Source organism: Nerophis lumbriciformis, linkage group LG38 (genome assembly GCF_033978685.3).
Source record: "Nerophis lumbriciformis linkage group LG38, RoL_Nlum_v2.1, whole genome shotgun sequence".
NCBI lineage: Eukaryota > Metazoa > Chordata > Actinopteri > Syngnathiformes > Syngnathidae > Nerophis > Nerophis lumbriciformis.
Window position 1 is genome coordinate 7,518,834 of NC_084585.2, and position 17,778 is coordinate 7,536,611.

Genomic DNA, 17,778 nt, shown 5'->3' on the forward strand with positions numbered 1-17,778 from the left:
CAGGACTTTGTCCTGGACCTACCCGGGCCTGCGGCCCCTGGACCCTGGCTACTAGGTTTTTCTGATTTCAAAAGTTGGCAGGTATGATAGTGTGGACAGTGACGCAACAGTTTGTTTACATTTAAAATCTTGCACTCCTTGTTTGTCTCATTTTGTCCACCAAATGTTTTATGCTGTGCGTGAATGCAGAAAGGTGCACTTTGTTGATGTTATTGACTTGTTGGAGTGCTAATCAGGCATATTAGGTCAGTGCACGACTGCAAGCTAAACAATGCTAACATGCTATTTAGGCTAGCTGTATGTACATATTGCATCATCATGCCTCATTTGTAGGTATATTTTAGCTCATTTAATTTCCTTTACTTATGTCCTCTGTGTATTTAATTTATATGTGCATGTCACATGACACATTATCTGTATGTAATATTGGCTGCATTTCAGATAGTTGTGTGCCATGTTGTTCCAGACCACAGCAAACGTTACCCAGCTTGCCAAAGATTGTAATAAATCTATTAAAACTTTAACTTGGAAACGCACATCTATACCTTTGGCCATTAAAAGCCAGTCATTTCCAGGAGTTATCTAACCTTCTGAGTAACCACTGATTTACTAATGGTTTCTAATGTTGTAAAAATGTGTAGAATAAATATTACATTTCAACATTTCTGTCAACAAAGATTTGCTTCAGCTTGCAACACATAGCAATTTTGATAGTAGGCTGTTATAGCTAATGTAGACACTTGCGTCATGTGTTGCCTTCATTAGAAGACTTATATACGGCTTTTCATTTTTTTGCGGTTCCAGACGGATTTGTTTTTTGTATTTTTGGTCCAATGTGGCTCTTTCAACGTTTTGGGTTGCCGACCCCTGGGTTAATGAGTCTTTTTTTTTGTCATGGTACTTATCTGGTGTCGTCCTTTCATAGTTCAACAATGTGGGCAAAGGACAAGAAAATTGCAGGAATTTAGCAGCAAATATCCAAGCTTACAAATAAGTGATTCTATTTACTATACTACACGTTAAACATTGTAAATACTGGCTTGTACCCACATAGCACGTAAACTGTGAGACCGCCTAATAGTAAACAATTCAATTTGATGCTAAAGATCAATGTACATCTGCATCATGTTGGAGCATCCTTTAGAGCAGTGTTTTTCAACCTTTTTTGAGCCAAGGCACATTTTTTGCGTTGAAAAAATCCGGAGGCACACCACCAGCAGAAATCATTAAGAAATGAAACTCAGTTGACAGTAAAAAGTTGTCGCAATTGTTGGATATGACTTTAAACTATGCATAACTATAGCTCTTGTCTCAAAGTAGGTGTACTGTCACCACCTGTCACATCACGCCCTGACTTATTTTGAGTTTTTTGCTGTTTTCCTGTGTGTAGTGTTTTAGTTCTCGTCTTTCGCTCCTATTTTGGTGGCTTTTTCTCTTTTTTTGGTATTTTCCTGGAGCAGTTTCATGTCTTCCTTTGAGCGATACTTTGTTTTAGAAATCAAGAATATTTCAGTTGTTTTTATCCTTCTTTGTGGGGACATTGTTGATCGTCATGTCATGTTCGGATGTACATTGTGGACGCCGTCTTTGCTCCACACGCTGTAAGTCTTTGCTCTCGTCCAGCATTCTGTTTTTGTTTGCTTTGTAGCCAGTTCAGTTTTAGTTTCGTTCTGCATAGCCTTCCCCTAAGCGTCAATGCATTTTTCTAGGGCAGGGGTCGGCAACCCAAAATGTTGAAGGAGCCATATAGGACCAAAAATACAAAAACAAATCTGTCTGGAGCCGCAAAAAAATAAAAGCCATATTACATACAGATAGTGTGTCATGAGATATACATTGAATTAAGAGGACTTAAAGGAAACTAAATGACCTCAAATATAGCTACAAATGAGGCATAATGATGCAATATATACATATAGCTAGCCTAAATAGCATGTTAGCATCGATTAGCTTGCAGTCACGCAGTGACCAAATATGTCTGATTAGCACTCCACACAAGTCAATAACATTAACAAAACTCACCTTTCATGCACAACCTTAAAAGTTGGGTGGACAAAAGGAGACAGAAAAAGAAGTGGCATAAAACACGTCCTAGAAAGTCGGAGAAAGTTATACATGTAAACAAACTAAGGTGAGTTCATGGACCGCCAAAATTAGTAGGACAAAACGGCGCTCGGCAAATACTCGAATCAGTGAAGCATGTTTAATACAAACAGTGTGCTTTATAACAATTAGGGAGGTTTGTGTCATGTTTGTCCTCCTACAGAAACCATACTAAAACAAAAAATTGATTTTTCTATTTTTCATACATTTTTGAAAAAGCTCCAGAGAGCCACTAGGCCGGCGCTAAAGAGCCGCGGGTTGCCGACCCCTGTTCTAGGGGCACTCAACTTTTGTTTATTTTTGGTTTAAGTATTAGATACCTTTTTACCTGCACACTGCCTCTTGCTGTTTCCGACATCTACAAAGCAATTAGCTACCGGCTGCCACCGACTGATATGGAAGAGTATTACACGGTTACTCTGCCGAGCTCTAGACAGCACCGACACTCAACAACAACCAGAGGTGGGTAGTAACGCGCTACATTTACTCCGTTACATCTACTTGAGTAACTTTTGGGATAAATTGTACTTCTAAGAGTAGTTTTAATGCAACATACTTTTACTTTTACTTGAGTATATTTATAGAGAAGAAACGCTACTTTTACTCCGCTACTTTTATCTACATTCAGCTCGCTACTCGCTACTAATTTTTATCGATCTGTTAATGCACGCTTTGTTTGTTTTGGTCTGTCAGACAGACCTTCATATAGCATGCGTTTCACCAAATGCAGTCACTGGTGACGTTCACTCCGTTCCACCAATCAGATGCAGTCACTGGTGACGTTGGACCAATCAAACAGAGCCAGGGGTCACATGACCTGACTTAAACAAGTTGAAAAACTTATTCAGGTGTTACCATTTAGTGGTCAATTGTACGGAATATGCAATCTACTAATAAAAGTTCCAATCAATCAATCAAAAGTGTGAAGGAAAAAATAATTTTTTTTATTTCAACCGTACATCCCGTCAAAAGCCTAAAGACTGACTGCACAGTTCCTGTCTTCACAATAAAAGTGCCGCTCCATTGCGCCTGCGCTTTCAAAATAAGAGTCTCCGAAAGCCAGCGCAAACAAGCTAGCAAGCTACGGAGTTTGCCGCCAATGTATTTCTTGTAAAGTGTATAAAAACGAATATGGAAGCTGGACAAATAAGATGCCAAAAACCAACCACTTTCATGTGGTATTAGACAGAAAGGAGGAACTTTTTTTCTCCTCCATTTGAAAATGTGGACGTTATCAGCACTACTGTCTGATTCCAATCAATGCAAGTCATCAGAATCAGGTAATACACCAACTTATATTCTTGTCTTCATGAAAGAAAGGAATCTATATGTGTTAAACATGCATGTATATTCATTAAAACATCTTTAACATGTAAAAAAAAGCGGCAAAATAAATAAATATAAATTATATACTCTATATATCAATGTATGTATATATATATATATATATATATATATATATGTGTGTGTGTGTGTATATATATATATATATATATATATATATATATATATATATATGATATGTGTGTGTATGTTACTCATCAGTTTCTCAGTACTTGAGTAGTTTTTTCACAACATACTTTTTACTTTTACTCAAGTAAATATTTGGGTGACTACTCCTTACTTTTACTTGAGTAATAAATCTCTAAAGTAACAGTACTCTTACTTGAGTACAATTTCTGGCTACTCTACCCACCTCTGACAACAACACATCATTTGCAGACTACAATTACTGGTTTGCAAAAAATATTTTTAACCCAAATAGGTGAAATTAGATAATCTCCCACGGCACACCAGACTGTATCTCACGGCACACAGTGGTTGAAAAACACTGCCTTAGAGAACCGCTTGGGAGACTGAGCAACACATGCTGTTTGTGGCAGAAGTGTGTGTTGTTGCGCGAGCGTCCATGCGCCAAGTGGCGGTATTACAGTAGATCACTCCCTCTCTGGTATGACTCATATCAGATTTCTACTGTGGTTACACCACAGTAGGATTCACACATTATCAAAAAAAAAAAATGCCCAAGCAGTCAATGAATTTGCGACTTACATATGAAGTGTGCCACCGACCAGTGTCAGTTACATGTTTCGATTCTTCCACCGTCTGCGGCTCACCTAGATCATTCATCACTGCCATGGATGAGGGTGCTGAAATTAACTGGGCTCTCATCATTTCCCTCCTGCCTATTCACAAGCTTTCTTTACTCACAGGTCCTTTACTCACTCCCTCTTTGTCTCGCTTAGGCCTGCTTCTGCTCTTTTTTTTTTATACCTCTCCATCATGATTGTTTCTTGGCCTTGCTCGCCTTCTTCTGTCTCTGTCACCTTCTGGATAACTTCCTTTCATACTGCATCCCCTTTTTCACTCTGTAATTCAGAAGAAGACAAGCACAGACCATTAGATTTTTCTAGTCAGATGCTTTCTGTGGTGCAGTACAGTCCGTACCTAAGTGTGTTAAATCAGACTAGCAAGTGGGTCTGGCTTGGTTTTTTTTTGTCTGTTGAGCCAACCATTTGTAGAACACTCCAAGTGTGCAACTCAGTTTGGGAATGAGTTTAACGCACAAATACACCCTTCTACAAGGCATTTCTCTCCTATTCAGAGGACCCGGACTTCTTGATTTTTATACATCACTAATCAGCTTTTCTACTTCAACATGCCTTTGTCCATTAAGTGAAGATGTTGACTTTTTTTCTGTGACCACCTTGGCAGTTCCTGGGCTCTTAGTATCTTTTCATTCAATTCACATGCACAAATTAGGCTCCAGTTTGTCAAACCATCCACAAAGGAATGGCACTCCTAAGAGAGAGAGAGAGAGAGAGGCAACCCACCAGGTAGACCTTGTTGTATGGTCTTTGAGTAATGGTCCTCATCCCTTCCAGGCCCTTGTCAAAGAGCTTTGAAGGATCCTTGACAGCCCTTGAGCGGCACATATAGCAGAGAGCCCCACTCTTACAACCTCTCCTTGGCTTATCACACCATCACACCTCAAGCAGTCTCTTAATTAGCCTGTTCAAATTAGGAGGGTTCTGGTTCTCTGTGCCAGGTTACATTTCTTTCACATTTTTGTGAAAGAAGGTGTTGAAGTTATAACAATTTGGTGGGTGGACTACTTCCTATCCCTATTTTACAACTAAAACACGCCTTTCTCTGTTTAAGAAAATTCATGTTTTGTACTGTACAGCAAATGCCTGTTTTCAAATGAACACATGACAAAAATATTCCACAAGACCCTGCAATTAGAGATGTCTGATAATGGCTTTTTTACCGATATTCGATATTTCAATATTGTCCAACTCTTAATTACCGATTCCGATATCAACTGATATCGATATATACAGTCGTGGAATTAACACATTATTATGCCTGATTTTGTTGTGATGCCCCGCTGGATGCATTAAACTTTTATCAAATGTTTCATAGCTGTATATTAGGGATGTCCCGATCCAGGTTTTTGCACTTCCGATCCGATACCGATATTGTTTTTGCATTTCCGATCCGATACCGATACTGACCGATACCGATACTGACCGATACTGGCCTATCCGAGCATGTATTAAAGTTTAAAGTTATTTAGCCTACTTAGTTGTCAGAATCATGTTGAAAAGGGTTTTAGTACTCTTGATAACAACTAGCCAGCTGAATTAGGGGAGTTTGAATAATACACAATGGTTGGTAAGAAGAAACTGACCTGTTTATTCAAGATAAACACAAAATAGACAAAATTATACATGACAAACAGAAATGGCATCATTGAACTAGGGCTGGGCGATATGGCCTTTTTTTAATATTGCGATATTTTAAGGCCATATTGCGATACACAATATATATCTCGATATTTTGCCTTAGCCTTGAATGAACACTTGATGCATATAATCACAGCATTATGATGATTCTATGTGTTTTGATTGATTGATTGAGACTTTTATTAGTAGGTTGCACAGTGGAAGTACATATTCCGTACAATTGACCACTAAATGGTAGCACCCGAATAAGTTTTTCAACTTGTTTAAGTCGGGGTCCACTTAAATTGATTCATGATACAGATATATACTATCAGATATATACTATCATCATAATACAGTCATCACACAAGATAATCACATTGAATTATTTACATTATTTATAATGCCGCTACCTCGCTCTCTGCTGGGAGAGGACGTATACGTATGTGACGTATAACGTGACAGTATGTGACGTATGACGTGACAGTATGTGACGTGTGTAAGAAGGTGCGCTCGCTGTCTGTGAGAGGGAGACACAGGAAAACAAGGTTTTCCAAAATAAATCAATTCAAGTTTTGGAAAAAAAATGCCAACATGGCACTGCCATATTTATTATTGAAGTCACAAAGTGCATTATTTTTTTTAACATGCCTCAAAACAGCAGCTTGGAATTTGGGACATGCTCTCCCTGAGAGAGCATGAGGAGGTTGAGGTGGGTTGGGGTTGGGGGGGATGGGTTGAGGTGGGTGGTTAGGAGGTAGCGGGGGGGGGGGTGTATTGTAGCGTCCTGGAAGAGTTAGTGCTGCAAGAGCTTGTGGGTATTTGTTCTGTTGTGTTTATGTTGTGTTACGGTGCGGATGTTCTGCCAAAATGTGTTCGTCATTCTTGTTTGGTGTGGGTTCACAGTGTGGCGCATATTTGTAACAGTGTTAAAGTTGTTTATACGGCCACCCTCAGTGTGACCTGTATGGCTGTTGACCAAGTATGCCTTGCATTCACTTGTGTGTGTGAAAAGCCGTAGATATTATGTGATTGGGCCGGCACGCAAAGGCAGTGCCTTTAAGGTTTATTGGCACTCTGTACTTCTCCCTACGTCCGTGTACACAGCGGCGTTTTAAAAAGTCATACATTTTACTTTTTGAAACCGATACCGATAATTTCCGATATTACATTTTAAAGCATTTTTCGGCCGATAATATCGGACATCTCTACCCGCAATGTGTTTGCAAAAGTCTGAATTGAAGCTGGATTTTAATACAACATACTGTCATGAGTCATAACCAGGAAGGAACAGAACTAGATAAAAAAAAAAGTTATTTGACAACAGGCAACCTTTGGATCACTACCAAGCTGCTTCTTATCATAGTGTACTCAATGATGAACGCAGCAAAGTGCTTGGGAGTCTTGCATATTTTTGTTTGCAGAATGTGCTCATTATGTTGAGCATGAGTACACTCTGATTTTTTTGTTTTCTTTTTTATGCGGACTGTTATCATATTTGCATTTTTGTACGTTATGTATAGGCTGTGAATAGAAAATTGTGCATCCTGAATCAATTTTTTTAGATTCATTGTTATATATTTCACTGTACAGTATGCTGTATTTTTTAACACAGATGTTGTGTAGTAGTTTCCCCCCTGACTTGTACCGTAATAATCAGATTTACCCCTCCTGTGCACAGATATGTCCATATTTGGCCAGTATCCCGCTCAAGACGACTTCTACCTGGTGATGTGCAGCCACTGTAGTCAAGTTGTCAAGCCCCAAGCCTTCCAAGCACATTATGGTAAGTGCTGCAGAAATTCTATTTGCATATATACTAATGTTGTCCCAATACCAATATTTTGGTACTGTTACCGGTACCAAAATGTTTTTCGGTACTTTTCGATACTTTTCTAAATAAAGGGCACCTCAAAAATGGCATTATTGGCTTTATTTTAACAAAAAATCTTACGGTACATCAAATACGTGTTTCTTATTGCAAGTTTGTCCTTAAATAAAATAGTGAACATACAAGACAACTTGTCTTTTAGTAGTAAGTAAGCAAACAAAGGCTCCTAATTTAGCTGCTGACGTATGCAGTAACATATTGTGTCATTTATCATTCTATTATTTTGTCAACATTATTAAGCACAAGTGGTAGAAAATGAATTATTAATCCACTTGTTCATTTACTGTTAATATCTGCTTACTTTCTCTTTAAACAAATTCTATCTACACTTCTGTTTGATACTTTACATTAGATTTGGATGATACCACCGGTTCTTTTTAGAGGCTGTATTGTACCGAATATGATTCATTAGTATCGCTGTACTATACTAATGCCAGTATACCGTACAACCCTAATACATACTATTGAACAACACATTCTGTATATTCGCAGAGATTCTCCAGATAGACATCTGAGTGATTGTCTTCTTCAAACTAAATACTGTATTTTATGGGCCATAGACCGCACCAATATTTAAGCCGCACCCACCAAATTTTAGAAGGAAAAAAATGTTTTTACATATATTAGCCACACCTAAGTTGCATATACCGTATTTTCCGCACCATAAGGCGCCCTGGGTTAAAAGCCGCGCCTTCAATGAACGGCATATTTCAAAACTTTGTCCACCTATAAGCCGCCCGGTGTTGTAAGCCGCATCTAACTGCGCTAAAGGAATGTCAAAAAAACAGTCAGATAGGTCAGTCAAACTTTAATAATATATTAAAAACCAGCGTTCTAACAACTCTGTTCACTCCCAAAATGTACGCAAATGTGCAATCACAAACATAGTAAAATTCAAAATAGTGCAGAGCAATAGCAACATAATGTTGCTCGAACGTTAATGTCACAACACACAAAATAAACATAACGCTCACTTTCTGAAGTTATTCTTCATTCATAAATCCCTCGAATTATTCTCCTTCGTTGTCCGAATTGAAAAGTTGGGCGAATGTGGGATCCAAAATGTCGTCTGGCGCTGTCTCCGTCTCCCTGTCTTGGTGAACGTCACGTGTGTTCGCCTTCTGTCATCCACTGTTCCCACGCAGTTAGCAGTCTAGCTTCGAATGCCCTGTTGACACCAATATCTAGCGGCTGGAGGTCTTTTCTCAATCCACCCGGAATGACGGCGAGTATTGAATTAAGCGCGTAAGCGTGTCTCTTAATGTGATGTTATGAGCTAGCAAATATAACAACTACACTACCCAGCATGCAACGATAGTGACGAGCATGCGCGGTAGCCCTGAGAAGCGTTGTTGTATGCTGGGAGTTAGAATGTGGTTATGAGCACGCTGTGAGTAAACGTTGAGAACTCCGTTAACACGCCTCGTCTGCATTATTTATAATTAGACAGACAACACACTTAATAGGAGCCATTTTGGGGTCTTTACATAAACACACAAATGGAAATGAAACGTCACATATCCCAGCATGCACCGCGCGCTTCTTCTACGGGGAAAAAAGATGGCGGCTGTTTACCGAAGTTGCGAGACCGACACTTTATGAAAATGAATCTTAATATTTATCCATATATAAAGCGCACCGGGTTATAAGGCGCACTGTCAGCTTTTGAGAAAATTTGTGGTTTTTAGGTGCGCCTTATAGTGCGGAAAATACGGTGTATATATATATACAGTAGGGATGTCCCGATCCGATATTTGGATCGGATCGGCTGCCGATATTTGCCAAAAATTGCGTATCGGCAAGGCATGGGAAAATGCCGATCCAGATCCAGTTTAAAAAGAAACTCCGGTCCGTGTTTTCCAACGCACCTATTTAAATAATACATTCCACTTTTCTGCTGCTCCGTAATTTCCGTTCCGCATTTTCCAGCACACCTTCAACACATCCACAATTCTCACGCAGTTGCTTTTAGCTGCTGGCATTACACGACAGGCTCTTCTCACTCTTTCCTTTGCCTCCCTCTCACAGACAGCGAGCGCACCTTCTTACACACGTCACATACTGTCACGTCATACGTCACATACGTATACGTCCTCTCCCAGCAGAGAGCGAGGTAGCGGCATGGCTAACGTTAGCTGTGATGCTAGCGCAGCCGCTAAGGTGCGCGCCTGCTCAAGCGTCCTCTGCGCACGGCAAATCTATGCCAAGCACAAGATCAAATAAAAAAATAAGTGCATAACAATTTTCGACACACAGACACGACAGAGACAACAGTTTTCGTCATCATTGTTCAAATATTGTGACGTCTGTCGAGACGCTTATCTCCATTCGGTGCCACACGTCCACACCATCAAAATGCTGAGGCAAAATTTTCCACATCAACACCGTATGAAAACATTTGTGATTTTTTTAGTTGTGATTTCCTTCTCTGCATGAAAGTTTAAAAGTAGCATATATTAATGCAGTATGAAGAAGAATGTTTTAATGTAGACATGCAAGCCTTGAAAGAACATTTTGAAAATCAAGACTACATTTCCTGCAAATGGGTGCATTTCTACCCTATATTTTAACTTTAGATTTATTCTCATATCAAACTCTTTTGGCTGTCTTTTTGACACTTAACTTTAAACTTTAATACATGCTCGGATAGGCCAGTATCGGTCAGTATCGGTATCGGTCAGTATCGGTATCGGATCGGAAATGCAAAAACAATATCGGTATTGGATCGGAAGTGCAAAAAGCTGGATCGGGACATCCCTAATATACAGGTATGAAACATTTGATAAAAGTTTATTTACATACCTTAATTGTTTGCAATTGGTGCCTGTAACACAGCAATTAAACGGCTGGTCAAACAAAACAGAACTAATCGTCATGGAACCACTCGCTGCGGAAGACTCCAAAAAATGTTCCAAAAACTGAAACAATTCAAAAAGAATGCCCTTTTGTAAGTTAATAATACTAACACAGCCACTATGTTGGCATATTCGCTAATGCTAACAACGCTAACTTGATTACATTACGATAGCACGTACAAATATGCATGAAAACACTCCTAGAGACATCACACATGGGAGGGTTTAGTAAGTATGAATTGTTTGAGGTATATTGTGAAACTTAGAAACGTTACTTGGAGTGATAAATGAAGAATTATTTCGCTATGGACAGTGATACTTCCGGTTCAAGGTATGAAACAGGAAGTGCATTTTAAATTTTCAACCCGCAGCACCTGCAGTGAGCGAACTCGTCCAAAAGTTGGCACCATAGCACAAACAATAACACACCTTTTCAGTGTCTCTGTCGGTGTAATATGAAAACTTTTTTTGAATACAAAACATTATGGCCGTTTCGCGAAGAAAAACCCATAAATTAGCCTCACCGTTTTATAGGCCCCAAAGTTCAAAGCGTTGGAAAAAAGAAGCGGCTTATAGACCGGAAAATACAGGATGCATTGAACGCAAAAATCACTATTTTGCAAATAATTGAATAATAAGCATGTGTATGACATTGACACGACTGCATTGCTCATGGGAACATTTCTCACACCAGTATACTACTGTGGGGATATTTCTCTTCTCCCTTTACCATTTTCTCTAACCACTTAACGTTTTTAACACATGAACCTGAGAAGGCACCACATACTCGTGTTTATGTTCCCACATGCATAACTCAACTCCCCTGATAATATTTGATTTACAACTTTTTTTTAACGCACAGAAGAGGAATCCGAATGCTAAGCTGAGTTTGTTAGTATGTAAGAGGTGTATGTTCAAATAAGTTATTTAACTCTTGAACATTCTAAAACAGGGATATTAAACGCAATTGTTTTGGAGGCCACATTTCCAAAAAGCTAAGGACTTTTCCCTTGACTATTAGTCTTATTTTATATATATTTCGAAAAACCAGCGTCCTCTCCCATATACCGTATTTTTCAGACTATAAGTCGCAGTTTTTTTCATAGTTTGGCCGGGGGTGCGCCTTATACTCAGGAGCGACTAATGTGTGAAATTATTAACATATTACCGTAAAATATCAAATAATATTATTTAGCTCATTCACGTAAGAGACTAGACGTATAAGATTTCATGTGATTTAGCGATTAGGAGTGACAGATTGTTTGGTAAACGTATAGCATGTTCTATATGTTATAGTTATTTGAATGACTCTTACCATAATATGTTACGTTAACATACCAGTTGGTTATTTATGCCTCATATAACGTACACTTATTCAGCCTGTTGTTCACTATTCTTTATTTATTTTAAATTAACTTTCAAATGTCTATTGTTGGTGTTGGGTTTTATCAAATAAATTTCCCCCAAAAATGCGACTTATACTCCGGTGCGACTTATATATGTTTTTTCCCTTCTTTATTATGCATTTTTGGCCGATGCAACTTATACTCCGAAGCGACTTATACTCCGAAAAATACGGTAAATTTAATTTTGGTCAATTGATTTTGTGCTTGTGTGGTGTTCGGGTCTGTGGGACCCATTTTCGATTTTTATTAAAAGAAAAATGGTACAATTAATTAGTTTTTCAAACTGAGACTCACTGACTTTGGCTCATTTTCTGTGAAGAACATATATCAGAATACATATTTAATGAACACACACCATACACCACCCCTACACATTTCTGTTACATATAAGATGTCCGGGTCCACTGAACCCGGGGCTAATTGAAGTGTGGAAATTGATGTTCTGTGTACTACACACACACACACACACACACACACACAGCAGGCCTAGACAGGAGGAGGACAGAGTGTAGGTACTAGAGATGCGCGGATAGGCAATTATTTCATCCGCAACCGCATGACAAAAGTCGTCAACCATCCGCATCCACCCGAATTAACATTTAATCAACACCGCACCCGCCCGTTGTTATATATCTAATATAGACGATGCAAGGCATTAGTGAGGTTATAAAGCTTTTGCCTGTTAAAGAAAGGCGACTGATCCAATGCAGCAATCATCTGGGAGCCGCGCCGAGCGCACCTCCAAGCGCATGGAGGTGCGATGTCCCTCGCACCCGGGCTCGCGCCCGAGGCTTCAGCGCGCACCGCGGCGCCCATCCTACTCGTCGCGGCCTAGCCCTCGCGGCTCTCGCTGCCGGCGATGGCCGGGTATGGGCCCGACGCTCCAGCGCCATCCATTTTCAGGGCTAGTTGATTCGGCAGGTGGGTTGTTACACACTCCTTAGCGGGTTCCGACTTCCATGGCCACCGTCCTGCTGTCTATATCAACCAACACCTTTTCTGGGGTCTGATGAGCGTCGGCATCGGGCGCCTTAACCCGGCGTTCGGTTCATCCCGCAGCGCCAGTTCTGCTTGCCCCACCCCTTTCGTGAGCGCACTGCGCGCGGAGTGACCCCTGTTACGCGCCCCCGGCAACGGGGGTGGCGGGCAGGTAAGCTGCGCGGGCGGAGCGCGCGGAGTGACCCCTGTTACGAGCCCCCGGCCACGGGGGTGGCGGGCAGGTAAGCTGCTTACCTGCTGCGCGTGACGTCGGCCGCGGCAAAGGCGGACGAGGCGGGGTGTCGTGCGGTGGGCGCGGTGGTGACCCTGGACGTGCGTCGGGCCCTTCTCGCGGATCACCTCAGCTACGGCTCCCGGTGGGGCCCTCTCGGGGGAAGGGGCCTCGGTCCCGGACCCCGGCGAGGCGTCCCTTCTCTGCTCCGTAAAAGTGTCCATCTCTTTTTTTTTTTCTTCTTCTGTTGTGGCATATGCTGCAGGTGCCTGCTCGTTTTTCGTATGTGGGTAACAACATTTAACTATGTATATATATTTCCGAATTTGTTTAACTGCCACCCGCCTGAATCTATTTAAAATCTAATTTTTTTTTAATTTCAACCGCCCGATCCGACCCACGGATAAAATCTAATTTTTTTTTATTTCAACCGCCCGAACCGCGGATAATCCGCGGACTCCGCGGTTGTGTCCGCAAACCGCGCATCTCTAGTAGGTACACAGTACATCAGAGGGCCAAATGTGCGAGAAAATGAGAGCAGACAGTGTTTACAAACAATGTTGCAACCTTGTGTGGGAACCGCAGGTGCAGAAACACAAAATAAGAATCCCTGTGGGATGCAGAAACTGGCAGAGAAATTTCCATGCAACGTTCATATTGTTGTTACTCAGCCAGCGTTTGTGGGTCTGATGGACCTGTTGCATTTTGTGGTCTTTAATGCCTCATAATCAAACACTTTTATGTTCAAATACTGAACAGATGTTTATTGGGATAAGGTAAACATCCGTTCATTATTGTAACATAAAAGTGTTTGATTGTGAGGCATTAAAAGCCACAAAATGCAACGGGTCCATCAGACCCACAAACACTGGCTGAGTAACAACAATATGAACATTACACAAGGGTTAAAGACCTTCTGCAAAATAGTTAGTCAATGATCATCTTTATGACCGCACTCTACTGTTTTTTACAATCTGCTGCAAAAATGTGAGTCACTCATAGGTTTTTCCAACTGAATTTGCGGGCAACCAGTTGACTGTTCCAAATGATGAAAAAAAAGAGGACCTAAAATGGAACCTTGAGGAACACTACTAGTATAACTAAAAAAGTTGAACACATGACTACTGATTGCTCGGTGGCATGTAGGTGCTGGTGTCGGCAACTCATAGAGTGGTTCAAGTACTCAATCATATTTCAATATAGGAGGTGCATGAAAAAATGTTTGTCCCCAAGGGGGCATGACAAGAAATGGATGAGAAGCACTACCGCAACCAAATTTACACATGCTTGTTAACTTGAATTGGGAAATAGCATTTTGCTGCCACAGTTTTTGCTCAGCCACAAGAGGGAGGTATCATAACACATAATGTGAGCTGCCGTTCTCTATCATGGACACCTCTTTATATCTCACAAAAATGTGCTGTGTACTCTCCTTATATGGATTTAATGTATTTAGAATTTAGTGTGGATTTGTGTCCTTGTTTTAAATATGAATATGAAACTTCATAAGTAAAGTCTGAAGAGCAGAGTAAGGAGGCTTATGGCAGTTTGTTTTTGAACTTGTGGGAGTTTAAAGAATACATGTATTATTTCTCTCAAAGTCTGCGGAGATGTCAAAGCAGCAAGCATTTTAGGATGGAACATGAATATATGTCATTTTTATATTAAAGTGGGTTGTATATAGTAGGGCTGTGAATATTTGGGCACCACATGATTAGATTCGATTAGGTTCTTGGGGGTAATAATTTGATTCAGAATCGATTCTGGAGTCAAAAGGATTCAGGATTCAAAAATAATATTTTTTTAAATAACATTGGGTGCCAGTTCTATGATTAACGCCGTAAAATAGATAACAGCTCTGATAAATGTATATTTTACTTAATAGATACTTGGTTTTGTTTAATAAAATTCTACCCAACCATTTAATAAAGTCAAATACAAATAAGGCAACAAGAGTAGCATCCATTGCTTCTCTTTTCTAAAGTAAATCTGTACAACAGATATGATCATCTACATCAGTGTTTTTCAACCTTTTTTGAGCCAAGGCACATTTTTTCCGTTGAAAAAGTCCGGAGGCACACCACCAATCATTAAAAAACAAAACTCAGTTGACAGTAAAAAGTCTCCTATTTTGATGTTTTTTCTCTCTTTTTTTGGTATTTTCTTGCAGCAGTTTCATGTCTTCCTTTGAGCGATATTTCCCACACCTGCTTTGTTTTAGCAATCAAGAATATTTCAGTTGTTTTTATTCTTCTTTGTGGGGACATTGTTGATCGTCATGTCATGTTCGGATGTACATTGTGGACGCCGTCTTTGCTCCACAGTAAGTCTTTGCTGTCGTCCAGCATTCTGTTTTTGTTTACTTAGTAGCCAGTTCAGTTTTAGTTTCGTTCTGCATAGCCTTCCCTAAGCTTCAATGCCTTTTCTTAGGGGCACTCACCTTTTGTTTATTTTTGGTTTAAGCATTAGACACCTTTTTACCTGCACACTGCCCTCCGCTGTTTTCAACATCTATAAAGCGATTAGCTACCTGCTGCCACCTACTGATATGAAAGAGTATTACACGGTTACTCTGCCGAGCTCTAGACAGCATTGACACTCAACAACAACACATCATTTGCAGACTATAATTACTGGTTTGCAAAAAATATTAACCCAAATAAGTGAAATTAGATAATTTCCCACGGCACACCAGACTGTATCTCACGGCACAGTGGTTGAAAAACACTGATCTACATCAACGATATGATTTCCCTGAGTGGCTGGACAGGACAAATTTAAAAAAATAATATATATAATACATTTGTATCACACTCCTCAGCCTTCCCGGTAAGGTCTATTCAGGTGTACTGGAGAGGAGGCTACGCCGGATAGTCGAACCTCGGATTCAGGAGGAACAGTGTGGTTTTCGTCCTGGTCGTGGAACTGTGGACCAGCTCTATACTCTCGGCAGGGTCCTTGAGGGTGCATGGGAGTTTGCCCAACCAGTCTACATGTGCTTTGTGGACTTGGAGAAGGTATTCGACCGTCCTGTGGGGAGTGCTCAGAGAGTATGGGGTAACGAACTGTCTTATTGTGGCAGTTCGCTCCCTGTATAATCAGTGTCAGAGCTTGGTCCGCATTGCCGGCAGTAAGTCGGACACGTTTCCAGTGAGGGTTGGACTCCGCCAAGGCTGCCCTTTGTCACCGATTCTGTTCATAACCTTTATGGACAGAATTTCTAGGCGCAGTCAGGGCGTTGAGGGGATCTGGTTTGGTGGCTGCAGGATTAGGTCACTGCTATTTGCAGATGATGTGGTCCTGATGGCTTCCTCCGGCCAAGATCTTCAGCTCTCACTGGATCGGTTCGCAGCCGAGTGTGAAGCGACTGGGATGGGAATCAGCACCTCCAAGTCCGAGTCCATGGTTCTCTCCCGGAAAAGGGTGGAGTGCCATCTCCGGGTTGGGGAGGAGATCTTGCCCCAAGTGGAGGAGTTCAAGTACCTTGGCGTCTTGTTCACGAGTGGGGGAAGAGTGGATCGTGAGATCGACAGGCGGATCGGTGCGGCGTCTTCAGTAATGCGGACGCTGTATCGATCCGTTGTGGTGAAGAAGGAGCTGAGCCGGAAGGCAAAGCTCTCGATTTACCGGTCGATCTACGTTCCCATCCTCACCTATGGTCATGAACTTTGGGTCATGACCGAAAGGACAAGATCACGGGTACAAGCGGCCGAAATGAGTTTCCTCCGCCGAGTGGCGGGGCTCTCCCTTAGAGATAGGGTGAGAAGCTCTGTCATTCGGGGGGAGCTCAAAGTAAAGCCGCTGCTCCTCCACATCGAGAGGAGCCAGATGAGGTGGTTCGGGCATCTGGTCAGGATGCCACCCGAACGCCTCCCTAGGAAGGTGTTTCGGGCACGTCCGACCGGTAGGAGGCCACGGGGAAGACCCAGAACACGCTGGGAAGACTATCTCTCCCGGCTGGCCTGGGAACGCCTCGGGATCCCCCGGGAGGAGCTGGACGAAGTGGCTGGGGAGAGGGAAGTCTGGACTTCCCTGCTTAAGCTGCTGCCCCCGCGACCCGACCTCGGATAAGCGGAAGAAGATGGATGGATGGATGGACATTTGTATTTTTTTATTCATTTTTTAAATCAAATTTTTATATTTTTGAATCTGTTAAGAATCTTACAAATCATTCGAAAATCAATTTTTTGTTCACGTCACAACAAACAACAGGAAGAAGTTATTATAACAATGGGATACAGTTGTATCTCATTGAATGAGCTCAGTTGGTTCCATGACCGAGCTCATAAATCAAAAGCAAGTTGTGCCTCAAATCAACGTTGGCCAACCTTGGTCATTGAAAAAAATAGAATAGTTGTTTATGTTGCACACGGACGTCTTTAAGCGACGGACTACAAGTCAGAGTTGACAGCAACCGATAAGTATATCTGTGAAAGTACCAGCAGTGCGCAAGGGTAATGCTCGATTGTCCTGAACTGACACCCGTCAGACACACTATCAGCAGCTACTCCATAGTATGGATATATGTCTGCTCTTTGGATGTTGTTTTTGCACGGAGGCTAGATCCTGTTTTGGTTTGGTGCAG

The 17,778-nt window shown here is 41.2% G+C and overlaps 1 protein-coding gene across 3 annotated transcripts in view; it reads left to right on the forward strand.

The window, feature by feature from the left end:
* Positions 1-17,778, forward strand: part of atxn7 (ataxin 7) — a 117,416-nt gene that overhangs the window by 53,526 nt on the left and 46,112 nt on the right. For all 3 annotated transcript variants that reach the window (XM_061932664.1, XM_061932663.1, XM_061932662.1), the window contains one exon: positions 7,513-7,617. In XM_061932664.1, the coding sequence (XP_061788648.1) occupies positions 7,513-7,617 (105 nt within the window). The remainder of the gene's footprint in view (positions 1-7,512; positions 7,618-17,778) is intronic.